At 44.2% G+C, this 12673-nt stretch overlaps 1 protein-coding gene across 6 annotated transcripts in view; it reads right to left on the bottom strand.

Annotated features, from left to right (window-relative positions):
• Window positions 1–12673, bottom strand: part of TULP4 (TUB like protein 4) — a 201354-nt gene that overhangs the window by 58868 nt on the left and 129813 nt on the right. For all 6 annotated transcript variants that reach the window (XM_024997115.2, XM_024997116.2, XM_024997118.2 and 3 more), the window contains one exon: window positions 8036–8164. In XM_024997115.2, the coding sequence (XP_024852883.1) occupies window positions 8036–8164 (129 nt within the window). The remainder of the gene's footprint in view (window positions 1–8035; window positions 8165–12673) is intronic.

Genomic DNA, 12673 nt, shown 5'->3' with positions numbered 1-12673 from the left:
ACATGCCTGTGAAACCATCTGGCTCTGCACTTTTCTATGGGAAGATTTTTAACCATTGCTTCACTTTATTTAATAGTGTTAGCACCAGTCAAACTTTCAAGCTTTTTACTTCTTCTTCAGTCAATTCTATTACAAAATATTTTCAGGAATATGTAAGTTCATTTAAGTTTTCAAAACTCTTGGCAAGTAGTTGTTGATAGTACTCACTATTCTTTTAAATACCAACTTTACTGAGCTATAATTTATATGTAATGAAGCTCCCTTTGGCAGTCAATTCCCTACCCTCACCCTTGGTCTGAGGCAACCAATGATCTAATTTCTGTCACTAGCTGTTTATTCTAGGAACTTTGCATGAACAGAAGCACACAGTATGCTCACGTTTGTTTATGACTGGTTTTACTGAGAGTAGTAACTTTGAGAGTATTCTGAACTCTTGTGTGCACCAGTAGTTCATTCCTTTTTATAGATGAGCAATATTCTATTGCATAAATGTGCCACCACTTATTCATTTCTCCAAATTGATGGGTATTTGGGGTTATTTCCAGCATTGGGTTATTTTACAAAACTGCTGTGAAGATTCATGTGCAAGACTTTTTGTAGACATATGGTTTCATTTTTTCTCGAGTAAATACCTAGGAACGGAATTAATTGCTGGGTCAAACGTAAGTGTATGTTTAAATGCATAAGAAATTACCAAACTTTTCCAAAGTGGATAAACCATCTTACACTCCCATTAGCAGTGTGAGCGAGTAGGTCCACACCTCACCAACACTTGATGTTGCGTCTTTTATTTTAGCTATGCTAGGTATATAGTGGTAGGACACTGTTTTTAATTTTAATTTAATTCCCGAATGACTAATATGCTGAGCGTCATTTCATGTGCTTCTTGATTATTTGCACATCGTCTTTTAGACCCTACCTGTTCACTTTCCCTGCCATATATATTTGTATATCTGTTCATGTTTACCTATTATAAATATATACATACATATGTAAATACACACACATACATACATTCACACACATATACATGTGTCTTTTACTTTACTTTGATGTAAAAATTCTAGATACAATCCTCTATCAGAATATATGCTTCAAGAAATTCCCCCCACTCTGTACCTTGCCTTTTCATTTTCTTATCAGTCTCTTTCAAAAAGTAAAAGTTTTAAATTTTGATGAAGTCCAATGTCAAGTTTTCTCTCTTATGTTTCAGGTTTTTTGTATCCAATCCAAGAAACCTTTACATAACCCAACACTGCAAACCCAAGTTTTCCAGAAGTGTTATTTAGTCGGTAAGTTGTGTCTGACTCTCTTCGACCTCAAGAACTGAAGCATGCCAGGCTCCTCTCTCCTTCACCTTCCGGAGTTTGCTCAAATTCATGTCCATTGAATCAGTGCTGCTATCTACAATTTCATTCTCTGCTACCCTCTTCTCCTTTTGCCTTCAAATTTTCCCAGCATCAGAGTCTTTTCAAAGGAGTCAGCTCTTTGCATCAGGTGGCCAAAGTATTGGAGCTTCAGCTTCAGCATCAGTCCTTCCAATGAATATTCAGGGTTTATTTCCTTTAGGATTGACTGGTTTGATCTCCTTGTTGTCCAAGGGACACTTAAGAGTCTTCTCCAGCACCACAGTTCGAAAGCATCATTCTGCAGCACTCAGGCTTCTTTATGGTCCAACTCTCATGTCCATGACTATTGGAAAAACCACAGCTTTGACTATATGGACCTTTGTCAGCAAACTGATGTATCTGCTTTTTAATATGCTGTCTAGGTTTGTCATAGCTTTCCTCCCAAGGAGAAAGTGACTTGTAATTTCATGGCTGTAGTCACTGTCCACAGTGATTTTGGAGCCGAAGAAAATAAAATCTGTCACTGCTTCCACTTATTCCCCTTTTATTTGCCATGAAGTGGTGAGACTGGATGCCAAGATCTTAGTTTTTTGAATGTTGAGTTTTAAGCCAGCTTTTTCACTCTCCTCTTTCACGCTCATCAGAGGCTCTTTAGTTCCTCTTCATTCTCTGCCATTAGGGTGGTATCATTTGCATATCTGAGGCTGCTGATACTTCTCCTGGCAATCTTGATTCCAGTTTGAGATTCATCCAGCCCAGCATTTCGCATGATGTACTCTGCACAGAAGTTAAGGGTGACAATACACAGCCTTGTCGTACTCCTTTCCCAATTCTAAACCAGTCATTTGTTTGAAGTTTGGTTCTAATTGTTGCCTCTTGATCTGCATACAGATTTCTCAGGAGACAGGTAAAGTGGTCTGGCATTCCAGAAGCATATGCTTTTACATTTATATCTATGTTTCATTTAGAAGTTAATTTCTGCACAGAGTATATGGTAAGAATCAAGGTTCTACTTTTTAAATTTTCAGTACAGATATTCAGATTTTCTGCACCATTTGTCAAAAAGACTATTCCCAGTATGTCAACTAGACTTACTGTGGTGATCATTTCCCAATAGATACAAAAACTGAATCTTTATGTTGTACATCTGAAATCAATATAATGTTGTATGGTATCATACTTCAACTTAAAACAAGACTTTTCTTCCCCTTACTGAATTACGTACGCATCTTTTATTTACCTTTGATTACCTTGTAATCTCTACCTTATCTATAGTTATGTTCAACTTTTCATTCATAAAATTATTTTAGGTTTTATCTTTCTTTCTCTTACTCAAGTCTTGCCAGAAATTTATCAGTTTCATTGATTTGTTTCCAAAGAACAAATTTTGGGGGATTGAACCTGGGCCCAGGCAGTGAAAGCACTGAGTTCTAACCACTGGACCACCAAGGAATTCCCAGCAATTTCTTATGTTTTTGTTATTAACTTCTAACCCATTCAGAAATTACAGTCTGTAATCATGACACCTACCAATCAAAATCTGTTTTTGTTTTATTAACATCCTAAAATCCAGGGTGGCAAACTATGGCCAGTGGGCCAAATCTGCCCTGCCACCTGTTTTTGAACAGTCCAAAAACTATAGTTTTAAAGGATCAGGGAAAAAAATTAAGAGAAGACTATTTTGTTATATGCAAAATTATATAAAATTCAAATTTTAGCATTCATAAACAAGCTTTTAATTTTATCAACAGAAACTTTTCTGGTTTCCTTTCTTGTTATACAGTACTTATATAACATCCTAAAGTGTGATTCCTAGTCCACAAAGCCTAAAATATGTACTATCTGCCCCTTCAAAGAAAAAATCTGTGAAACCTTAGAACATGATCAATTTTTGTAAACATTCAAATGATCCTTGGTTCTCTAATTGGTGAATTCAGAAACTAAAAATGTCCATTAGGTCAAGCTTGTTAACTGTGTTGCTCAGATTTTCTAAACCTTTGCTGATTCCTTTTGTTGTTGAAACCTCTCAGTATATCAATGAATTTATCAATCTTTACTTTCAGTTCTATCAATTTCCTTCATGTGTTTTGATATTATTATTAAGTACATATATATTTAAAATATCATCTTAGTAAACTACACCTTTTATCATTATGTGGTAGCACTCTACAAACTAAACATTACTTTCTATCTTTAAGTCTATCTTATCTGAAGGTAGTATTTGCTATCCCAGCTTTTTTTTTCTGGATACATGCTTAATATATTTTTTCATCCTTTTAAACTTGTACACGTCAAGGTTCAGGTATGACTCTTAATAAAGACATGGCTATGTTTTTAAAAATGCAATCAGTCAAGCATCATCTTGATTGGTGAAGTCAGTCCATTTACATTTATTCTAATTAGTGGTATTTTGATCCTGTTTCTATCACCTGAATTTACTTTTTCAGTTTGTGTGTGCGTTAGTCGCTCAGTCGTGTCTGACTCTTTGTGACCCCATGGACTGTAGCCCACCAGACTTCTCTGTCCATGGGGTTTTCCAGGCAAGAAGATTGGAGTGGGTTGCCATTTCCTTCTCCAGGGGATCTTCCTGACCCAGAGATCAAACCCATGTCTCCTGCATTGCAGGCAGATTCTTTACCATCTGAGCTACCAGGGAAGCCATTTGTATTACCTTTTATATCTTTTTTAACCTAAAAAGAAATTGGTATCTATGATTTTCCCTGTTGCTTATACTTGGAAATGTTCACCTCCTTTAAAATTTGTAGCACTACTAGATTTATCACATTTCAGATAATAATAAAATAAATGAACAAACACAAAAAAGGACATGAACTTTTTGCTGTTTCCCCAGACGGAGTTATAGGTTATCAGCAACCAGCATGTTTCCATTACGACCATGGCAGAACTGTGTGAGATAACTTCTCGACTGCTCATCTGAAGTTACTGAAAAAATGCTGTTTGCTTAGGAAAACTCGGAATTTTGGTTTCTCCGTCCTTATGTTCCAACCAATTAAATTATTTAGTTTTTCTTAAGGACCAAAAAGATTTTTGACAGACAACACATTAATTCTGCAATAAAATTTAGAAGTCCTTTCATTTTGCAATGATAACACTACTTATTTACATGCGGTTTAACTCATTTATCTTTGTATAAAAGGAGCAGTTTCTTACTAGAGGCTAAAACATATAGCCAGTGATAAGTCGCTTCTCTGAGATACCAGCAATGTTACAATCACAAAAAATTGGTAATACAGAATGTTTATCGGAGAAGGCAATCGCAACCCACTCCAGTACTCTTGCCTGGAAAATCCCATGGACGGAGGGGCCTGGTGGGCTGCAGTCCATGGGGTTGCTAGGAGTCGGACATGACTGAGTGACTTCACTTTCACTTTTCACTTTCATGCATTGGAGAAGGAAATGGCAACCCACTCCAGTGTTCTTGCCTGGAGAATCCCAGGGACGGGAGAGCCAGGTGGGCTGCCATCTATGGGGTCACACAGAATCGGACACGACTGAAGCGACTTAGCAGCAGCAGCAGCAGCAGAATGTTTATAGAAACTAATTGGGAGTATTAAATTAGGTCAGCACAGAGTGATAAGTCTATATCAAAACTGGGAAAACAGAACCAGGGGAAAGGAGTTCCCCGTGCTCTAATGGAAACAAGCAGAAAGCCCTTCTTTGCCAGTCTTTCTGAGGCAGAGGCTGCTGCATTCCTGCCCTGATGAAAGCGAGCAGCCTGACAGCCCCTGCCCAAGGCAGCCTTTCCTCAGTCGGCCCAAGACCTGTGCCTGGCACAGCCGGCCTGTGACTAATACTATAACATAATGCAGGCAACGCCTCCAGACTCATTTCTGAAATAAAGGACTCACAATCGTTTCCTGAAAAAAGGAGTGATGAAGCTTCACTTGGCTTCTGCCAAATGTTTGGTTACTTCATGACAATGAAAGGCACACTACATAACAAAGATCACCTGTCATTTCTTCTCCAGAGTCTCACGGCTCTCTGGCCAGACTTCAAGGACGGGCCTCCTCCCCGCAGACACTGCTGCCAGCGCACAGCCCTTTGCTCCCTCCACCAGTGAGTCACTGTCATCGGAGCGTGATGCTTCTCAGACAAGACGTGGCCCCAACAGAATTAAAAGCAACTGAAACTCCCCCAAATGCAAGCGCTTAACCATACTTGCTCAGTGGGTTCTGAGGTTTGCAGAATCAGAAGGCCCAAGAGCAAAACTATATAAAAATCTGGATCAGATCACAAGATACAGTGGTTACTTTGGATCAACCTGAAGGGCACAGGCTTTTGTGAGATTCTAGCTGCTTCTAGATGTTCTCTGGTCCATGGAAGCCCATTCACCTCCAGCTCTGAAGTCATCCTCTCTCATTTCTAAAACCCTTTTTCTGTAGCGAACTCTCAATGAAAAGAAAAGCCAAGGGACGACGTGGGGGCAGAGATCACACAGCTACCACCAGAGAAGGCAGAAGCCTCGCTCCTCATCACTAGGACACAGTTCGGCAGCACCCTGGGGCTGATGGTGGTGAAGCCTGAGCTCTATGTACATACTATGAGCACGTGCGTTTCTGCTAAAGAGAAAACAGTTTATCGTCTGGGAACAAGACAGAGATTTGGAGTCAACCCTGGGTTCAAAAACTTCCCCGGGTGGCCTGAGTCCTTTTCTTTGTTAACTCAGAGTAACATCTGCCCAGCAGGGTTCCTGTGGAGACTGAGGGAAGGCCAGCACCAAGTGACACCCCGAGGTCCCCCTTGCTGCCTTTCTCTGAGTAGTGCTTTGAAGACCTTGTGTTGGCCAAGGCAATCGCTGGGCCCTTCTAGGGAAAGAGTTCACACTTCAATGGATGGGAGAACAACAGCACTCTAGAGACCTTCATGGGCAAGTTCAGAGAAATCTGCACTGGATAGAAAGCCGTCAACAGTTGCTGCTTCAAGGCCTGAAGCTGGTCTCTGGTGATGACTTCCTGGTGACTGTTTAAGGGCAGGTACACCCTGGGGTTGAGGTCTTTGGGTGTCAGCACCTCACAATGCTTCAGGCACCATCACAACTCATGGGGTCAACCACCACATCCAGATGGTGTCAAAACATTTTCTGTATTTAATCCTATGTAATCCTCTGAGTAGGGTGTCCCTGGTAGCTCAGTTGGTAAAGAATCTGCCTGTAATGCAGGAGACCCCAGTTCAATTCCTGGATCGGGAAGATCCCCTGGAGAAGAGATAGGCTACCCACTTCAGTATTCTTGGGCTTCCCTGGTAGCTCAGTTGGTAAAGCCACCTGCAATGTGGGAGACGTGGGTTTAATTCCTGGGTTGGGAAGATCCCCTGGAGGAGGGCATGGCAACCCACTCCAGTATTCTTGCCTGGATAAACCCATGGACAGAAGAGCCTGGCGGGCTACAGTCATCGGGTCGCAAAGAGTCGGACATGACTGAGCGACTGAGCACAGTCCTCCTAGTTATCCCTGGAGGCAGATACTGTTACAGTCCCAAGTATACAGAAGAGGAAACTGAGGTACAGAAGTGAAGTGTCTCCTACAAGGAGTCATGACTGAGAGGCTGACTCCAGAGCTCACACTCGTGACCACAGGTCTACCTTCTGGTGACGTGAACTTCTCAGGGCATGGAGGTCTCCACATTTGTGGCTCTATTTCAGGTGAGTTAGCAGGCACAGGGTGGGTGCCATCTCTTCCTTCTTTCTCTCACAGGGGGATATAGGAAACTGATAAGGCCTTCTTAGATCCCGTCAAAATTAGTACATTGACCTTACCAACTAAATAAACTCACAAAAACAGAACATTGTGCTTTTACTGGGAAGTAGGTTTGCCTCCTGTGATGGTATCTACGAAGTTTCTCAGCCTAACAGTAACTGCTGATAACAGGTTCATTCCCTGCAATTTTCTGTCACTTCACCAGTCTGAATCTCTCAAAGTTGGTGAGCTCGTAGCTTATTTAAGCAACAGCTGGGAGGAGAGATGGTAAGAATTTGTTTCCTTGGAAATGTACAGGCAGTTGTGAAGACTATCCCTACAGAGTCAAACAGTCTAAGAAACCCCTCGTCAATAAGGTCCTGTGAGGACTCTGGCCTGGCAAATCCTCGGGTGGGACCCGAGTCATTATGCACCTGGGACGGGAGCTCCATGCAGCCGTGCTCCCGAGGAGAAAGAGCCAGGGTGGCGCCATCAGCCACCGGAACACACCAAGGGGTTTAAAGCAGCACAGCTCGGCGGATATCCCAGGAGCAGTGGTTCCCCACAAAGCGGACACAAACTGGCACCGGAAAGGAGGGGCTAAGCGCCGACCACAGGTGGCCCCCCTAACTGGAACCCGACAGAGCGAGGGCTGAAACACGGCCTGAGGAGCAGGTGCTGAGAACGGCACGCGGAGTTCCCCACGAGAGCACGTGGAACATGACAACGTGGGGAAACACCTTTGCAGGGGCGCAGAGACACCCGTGCCAGGAGCACTGCAGAGGGTTCGAGTCAACAGGGAAGCACAACACTGATGGTGCAAAACGACTTCGCAGACTCAACTGAAGCTCAGAACGTGGAGATTCTCACGACAGCCGCAGGCTGGAAGAGACGGAGGCGCCGTCCTTCCCCTCCAGAGGAAGCTCGAGGAGCAGGCCCTGGCTTCACTCACCCGCCTCTGTCCAGCCCCAAGGTGCCTCCCGCTGCTCACCTGGGCACCTCGGTCATTGACCAGCTCCACAGACCACCGGCCCTCGTACTGGATCCATACGAATATCCCGCCATCCGCGTCGCATGTGGCCAGCTTCTGGTACGGCTCGTTCCACCTCACCAGCACAACCTGGAAGACGACCAGGAAGACATTTACTGCAGGGAAGGAGCCCGTGGGCAAGGAAGCCATTTACAAAGTTATCAGACCCAGAACTAAAGAGAAAGTGCGGTCAAAGAAAGGATTCAAGGAGGACGGCAGGAGGGAGGAGAGGGCTGGGGGGCAGATCAGCAGAGGGAAGGATGGATGTGTCTCAGGGACTGGCCCACGTGTCAAGACTTCCTGACAAACAGTGGGCATCTGAGCAAACCATAATAAACTCCAGCACGAAAAACGGCCACCACCATGAAAACAGAGAGCAAGCCAGGGCCTGCCTGTACCCGCCCTGCCTCCCGCAGCACCAGGATTGCTCCTCTGATGGTCCCTTGTGGTGGGAAAGCAATTTTCTCAAAATTCATTGTGTATCTGAATCGGAGGCTCTTTATTTAGCATAGAAAAAAAGAAAAGGTGGGGCCTATTTAATCTCATTTTTTCCCCTAAGTGAAACTTTCTATGTCTTTTCCAAGACTACCTTATTTCCAAATAGTTCAGCATCTAAACATGCCAATTTGGAAAAAAATACACAGCAGAAATAAGTTGCTTGTGATTTATCACAGAGAAAAGATGAAGAAATAATCAACTTCAAAACTGATGCATGTAAGAACTTAATTTTTAAATTTGATAACTTCTGAATCTGGACAAATCATTTTCATCTTTCTCAACTATCACTCCCTCAGCTAAAGGTGGACCCTGCTAGGTGGTTGGTGGCATTGGCCCTCACAGAGCCCAGTGAAACCTGCAAGGACACGGGGCTATCAAATGGTCACAAGAAGACACAAAACCAGCACCTGGGGTCACTGGGGGCAGGTTCCAGAGTGTGGCCTGACCCGCCCGTGCTGGTGACTGAGATTTCATTCATTCAGCTCTTTTTTAAAACTCTGCATAGAGAGCTGAAAGGCTGCAATCTTCTGAGACCTGGCCATCATCAGCCAATCTAACCTAGTCAGTGGCCCCCATGCCAAACGGATACAAGCTCTCCATGGATGCAGGCACTGCCCACTGCCTGCCACTGGCCCATCTGACTTTGTCCCTCTGCCAGGACTGCCTGCCTCGCTCTGTTTGCAGCTTGGCAGGTGCTGCCCTCACCGCCCACCCCCCAACTCCTGTGCCCACGGATCCAGGCTCCCTCCGACATGGAGCCCTGGCCACCTGAGGGATGGGTGGAGGCACCCTTGCCTCTGAACACTGATGTGCAGGAATGCCGCGAGCGTGCCAAACAGCCCCATGTAAGTTATGAGTCTCATTCGGCTATAGGTTTGAACAGTGGCTGAAAACTATTGCAAGTAGGTTATTTTCAACTCCCAAAGGCATTTTAACAACAGCCAATAATACTGACTGACTGCCTATTACCGTTAGGTTGCGAAGGTAGAAGTTAAGAAATCCTGGTCCGTGTGGAGTTCAGTTCACTGAACAGACGTCACATCCTGCTCTATATGCAGAGCTGGGAACATATGACAGACAGGAGGTGGATGGTGAGGAGCAACAAATCCAGACCCATTATCTTAAAGTCTAGTTTCTAAAGGGGCTTCCCTGGTGGCTCAGCAGTAAAGAATCTGCCTGCAACTGGATCCCTGGGTCGAGAAGAACCCCGGGAGAAGGAAATGGCAAATTGTTCCAGTACTCTTGCCTGGGAAATTCCATGGACAGAGGAGCCTGGTGGGCTATACAGTCCCCTGGGCCACAAAGAGTCAGACACGACTGAGAGACTAAGACTTTCACTTTTAATTTGTTCTAATTTTTAAAATTCTGTATTTAAATTACTGATCCAATTCTTAAGTGTCTTTAAACGTATCAAATGTGTCATAAAATTTAGAATTTCCAAGCAGCCAACTTCATAAACTTCTTTCAGACCCAGTGGTGCCTGGCCCGAGCAGTGCTCACCACAGTGTGCCACAATCTGGTCCCCGAGACACGCTCACCATCCAAGCCCACAGCCACTCGTGCATTTCAGAACAGTGACGGGAGGACCAGTGTGACTAATAAGAATGTGATCGCTTTTAAACTATTTAAGTTAAATACGGTAAACATTCGTCTACTATAGTCTTCCTTGCTGCTGCTGCTGCTGCTGCTGCTGCTAAGTCACTTCAGTTGTGTCCGACTCTGTGTGACCCCATAGACGGCAGCCCACCAGGCTCCACCGTCCCCGGGATTCTCCAGGCAAGAACACTGGAGTGGGTTGCCATTTCCTTCTCCAATGCGTGAAAAGTGAAAAGTGAAAGTGAAGTCGCTCAGTCGTGTCCGACTCTGTGCGACCCCATGGACTGCAGCCCACCAGGCTCCTCCGTCCATGGGATTTTCCAGGCAAGAGCACTGGAGTGGGGTGCCATTGCCTTCTCTGATAGTCTTCCTTACAGAATAGTATTTTGATGACAAGCCATCATCATTCAGAAAACAGAGGCGAGTCACATTTTCTATACTTCTGCCTTTTTCCTTTAACATGCATTGCCACATACGGTTGCATATTTAGTTATCATCATCAGTAAAACCTCTCCTTGAGAACAGCCTGCATAGTCACAGCATGACATGGACACAAAAGAGCAGAGGTAAAAAAAAATATTTTACAATTATTTCTAACATTAAAAATGTCTTGGTCTTGTGGTAACACTAGTGGTTGTTGGACAAACAAAAAGTTCACAGACTCGACTTCATCTTTTCGTAATTCCGGATGAGTTGAGACTCAGCAGTTAACAGAATGCAGCCCCCATCCACACACTACTTTGCTGGGAGTGTAACTGGTGTAATGGAATATAGGTGGTTGCTCCCCTAAATTAAGAGAAATCTTTCCAGTGACTCTTGGTTTAAAAATAAAGTTTTCAAAGGCAGTGTTGTTTCCCTGGGTTAGTTTTCTCATTTCCTCTCTCGTCTGTGATTCTGAGCCGTCCGTCTTATCTCCCGGCAGCTTATTTCCTGTTCTCCCAATCCCTCCAGTCTGCCTGGCAGAGTCAGGACATACCAGAGTGCTGAGGAATTGCCGAGCGAGCGGGGCCAGCTGGGTTCTCAGTCGCCCAGATCACACGGCAGGGCGCTGAGCAGAGCCCAGAGCGTTCCACGGCAGAGCCTTCCTTCCCTCTTAGAAGAAGATGGGGCTCCTCTTTGCTTTGGGCACAAAAGAGCTCCAGCATTAAGGATGTTAGGTGAAGCGTGCATTCTACTGAACAGACAGAATGTAAGTCAAGTTTTGACTTAGGTCTTTGATTATTCCCCCAAAAAGCTAGCCTGCCAAAATAAGATTTCTATTGTTTTATAGTTATTCTTATCAATAAATACTTATGGAGGAATATTAAAGGCAGAGAAATTCACAGTAAAAATGCAATGCAGGTCTGTAGAAGGCCTCGTTGGGCTGTTCTGTAATGCCCTCAATAAGTCACTTCACCTTCTATTCCTGGCACTATTTTTAGACAGAACAAAGCCCTAGTGTCAGCTAATCCACCTCAAGGATGTTCATCTTTTGAGACAGGAACCCTTCAAATAGTGTTGGTAGAAAAACTGATGCTTTTGAATTGTCATGCTAGAGAAGACTCTTGAGAGTCCCTTGGATAGCAAGGAGATCAAACCAGTCAATCCTAAGGGAAATCAGTCCTGAATATTCACTGGAAAGACTGATGCTGAAGCTCTAATACTTTGGCCACCTGATGCAAAGAACGGACTCATTAGAAAATAAGACGCTGATGCTGGGAAAGAGTGAAGGCAGGAGTAGAAGGGGAAGACAGAGGATGAGATGGTTGGATGGCATCACTAACTCGATGGACATGAGTCTGAGCAAGCTCCAGGAGTTGGTGATGGACAGGGAGGCCTGGCGTGCTGCAGTCCACGGGGTCACAAAGAGCTGGACTCGACTGAGTGACTGAACTAATGATTCCAAATGTTCCATTCTAAAGCAAGGGAGTTAACCTCCTATATCTGGAAGAACATAGACAGACTACAAAAACATCTGATTCTCAAAACAGCCTGGTACCTGGAGCGGGCATTCTCGTCTTCACTTTATAGAAAAGGAAACAGGTTCAGGGAGGTTCCCTTGCCCACAGCACCCAACTGGCGGGAGGCAGAGAAAGGCTCGGAACCAGGCACACTCATCCCTGGTTCTTTGTGTCTTCCTAATTACAAAATGAAGTCAGGCATAATCATTTTAGGAGCCTATTTTGGGGGAATACTGATTCATGCTAGGAAAACGATGGTATTTGTGAATACTTGATTTTTTAAAAATTAGAATGCTGAAATATCTAGTCTAGAACTTTTGACCATCCAAAATGAGCTATAAAAAATTGTTCAGAAGGGCTTCCCTGCTGGCCCAGTGGTAAAGAATCCGCCTGCCAATCAATGCTGAAGACACGGGTTCGATCCCTCGATTGGGAAGATCCCACACTCCGTGGAGCAACCAAGCCCATCTGCCACAACTACTGAGGCCCCAGTGCCCTAGAGCCCATGCTCTGCAACAGGAGAAGCCATTGCAATGAGAAGCTTGCACATCGCAACTAGAGAGTA

This window comes from Bos taurus, chromosome 9, assembly GCF_002263795.3.
Source record: "Bos taurus isolate L1 Dominette 01449 registration number 42190680 breed Hereford chromosome 9, ARS-UCD2.0, whole genome shotgun sequence".
NCBI lineage: Eukaryota > Metazoa > Chordata > Mammalia > Artiodactyla > Bovidae > Bos > Bos taurus.
This window is presented reverse-complemented; position numbering and strand designations above follow the sequence as displayed.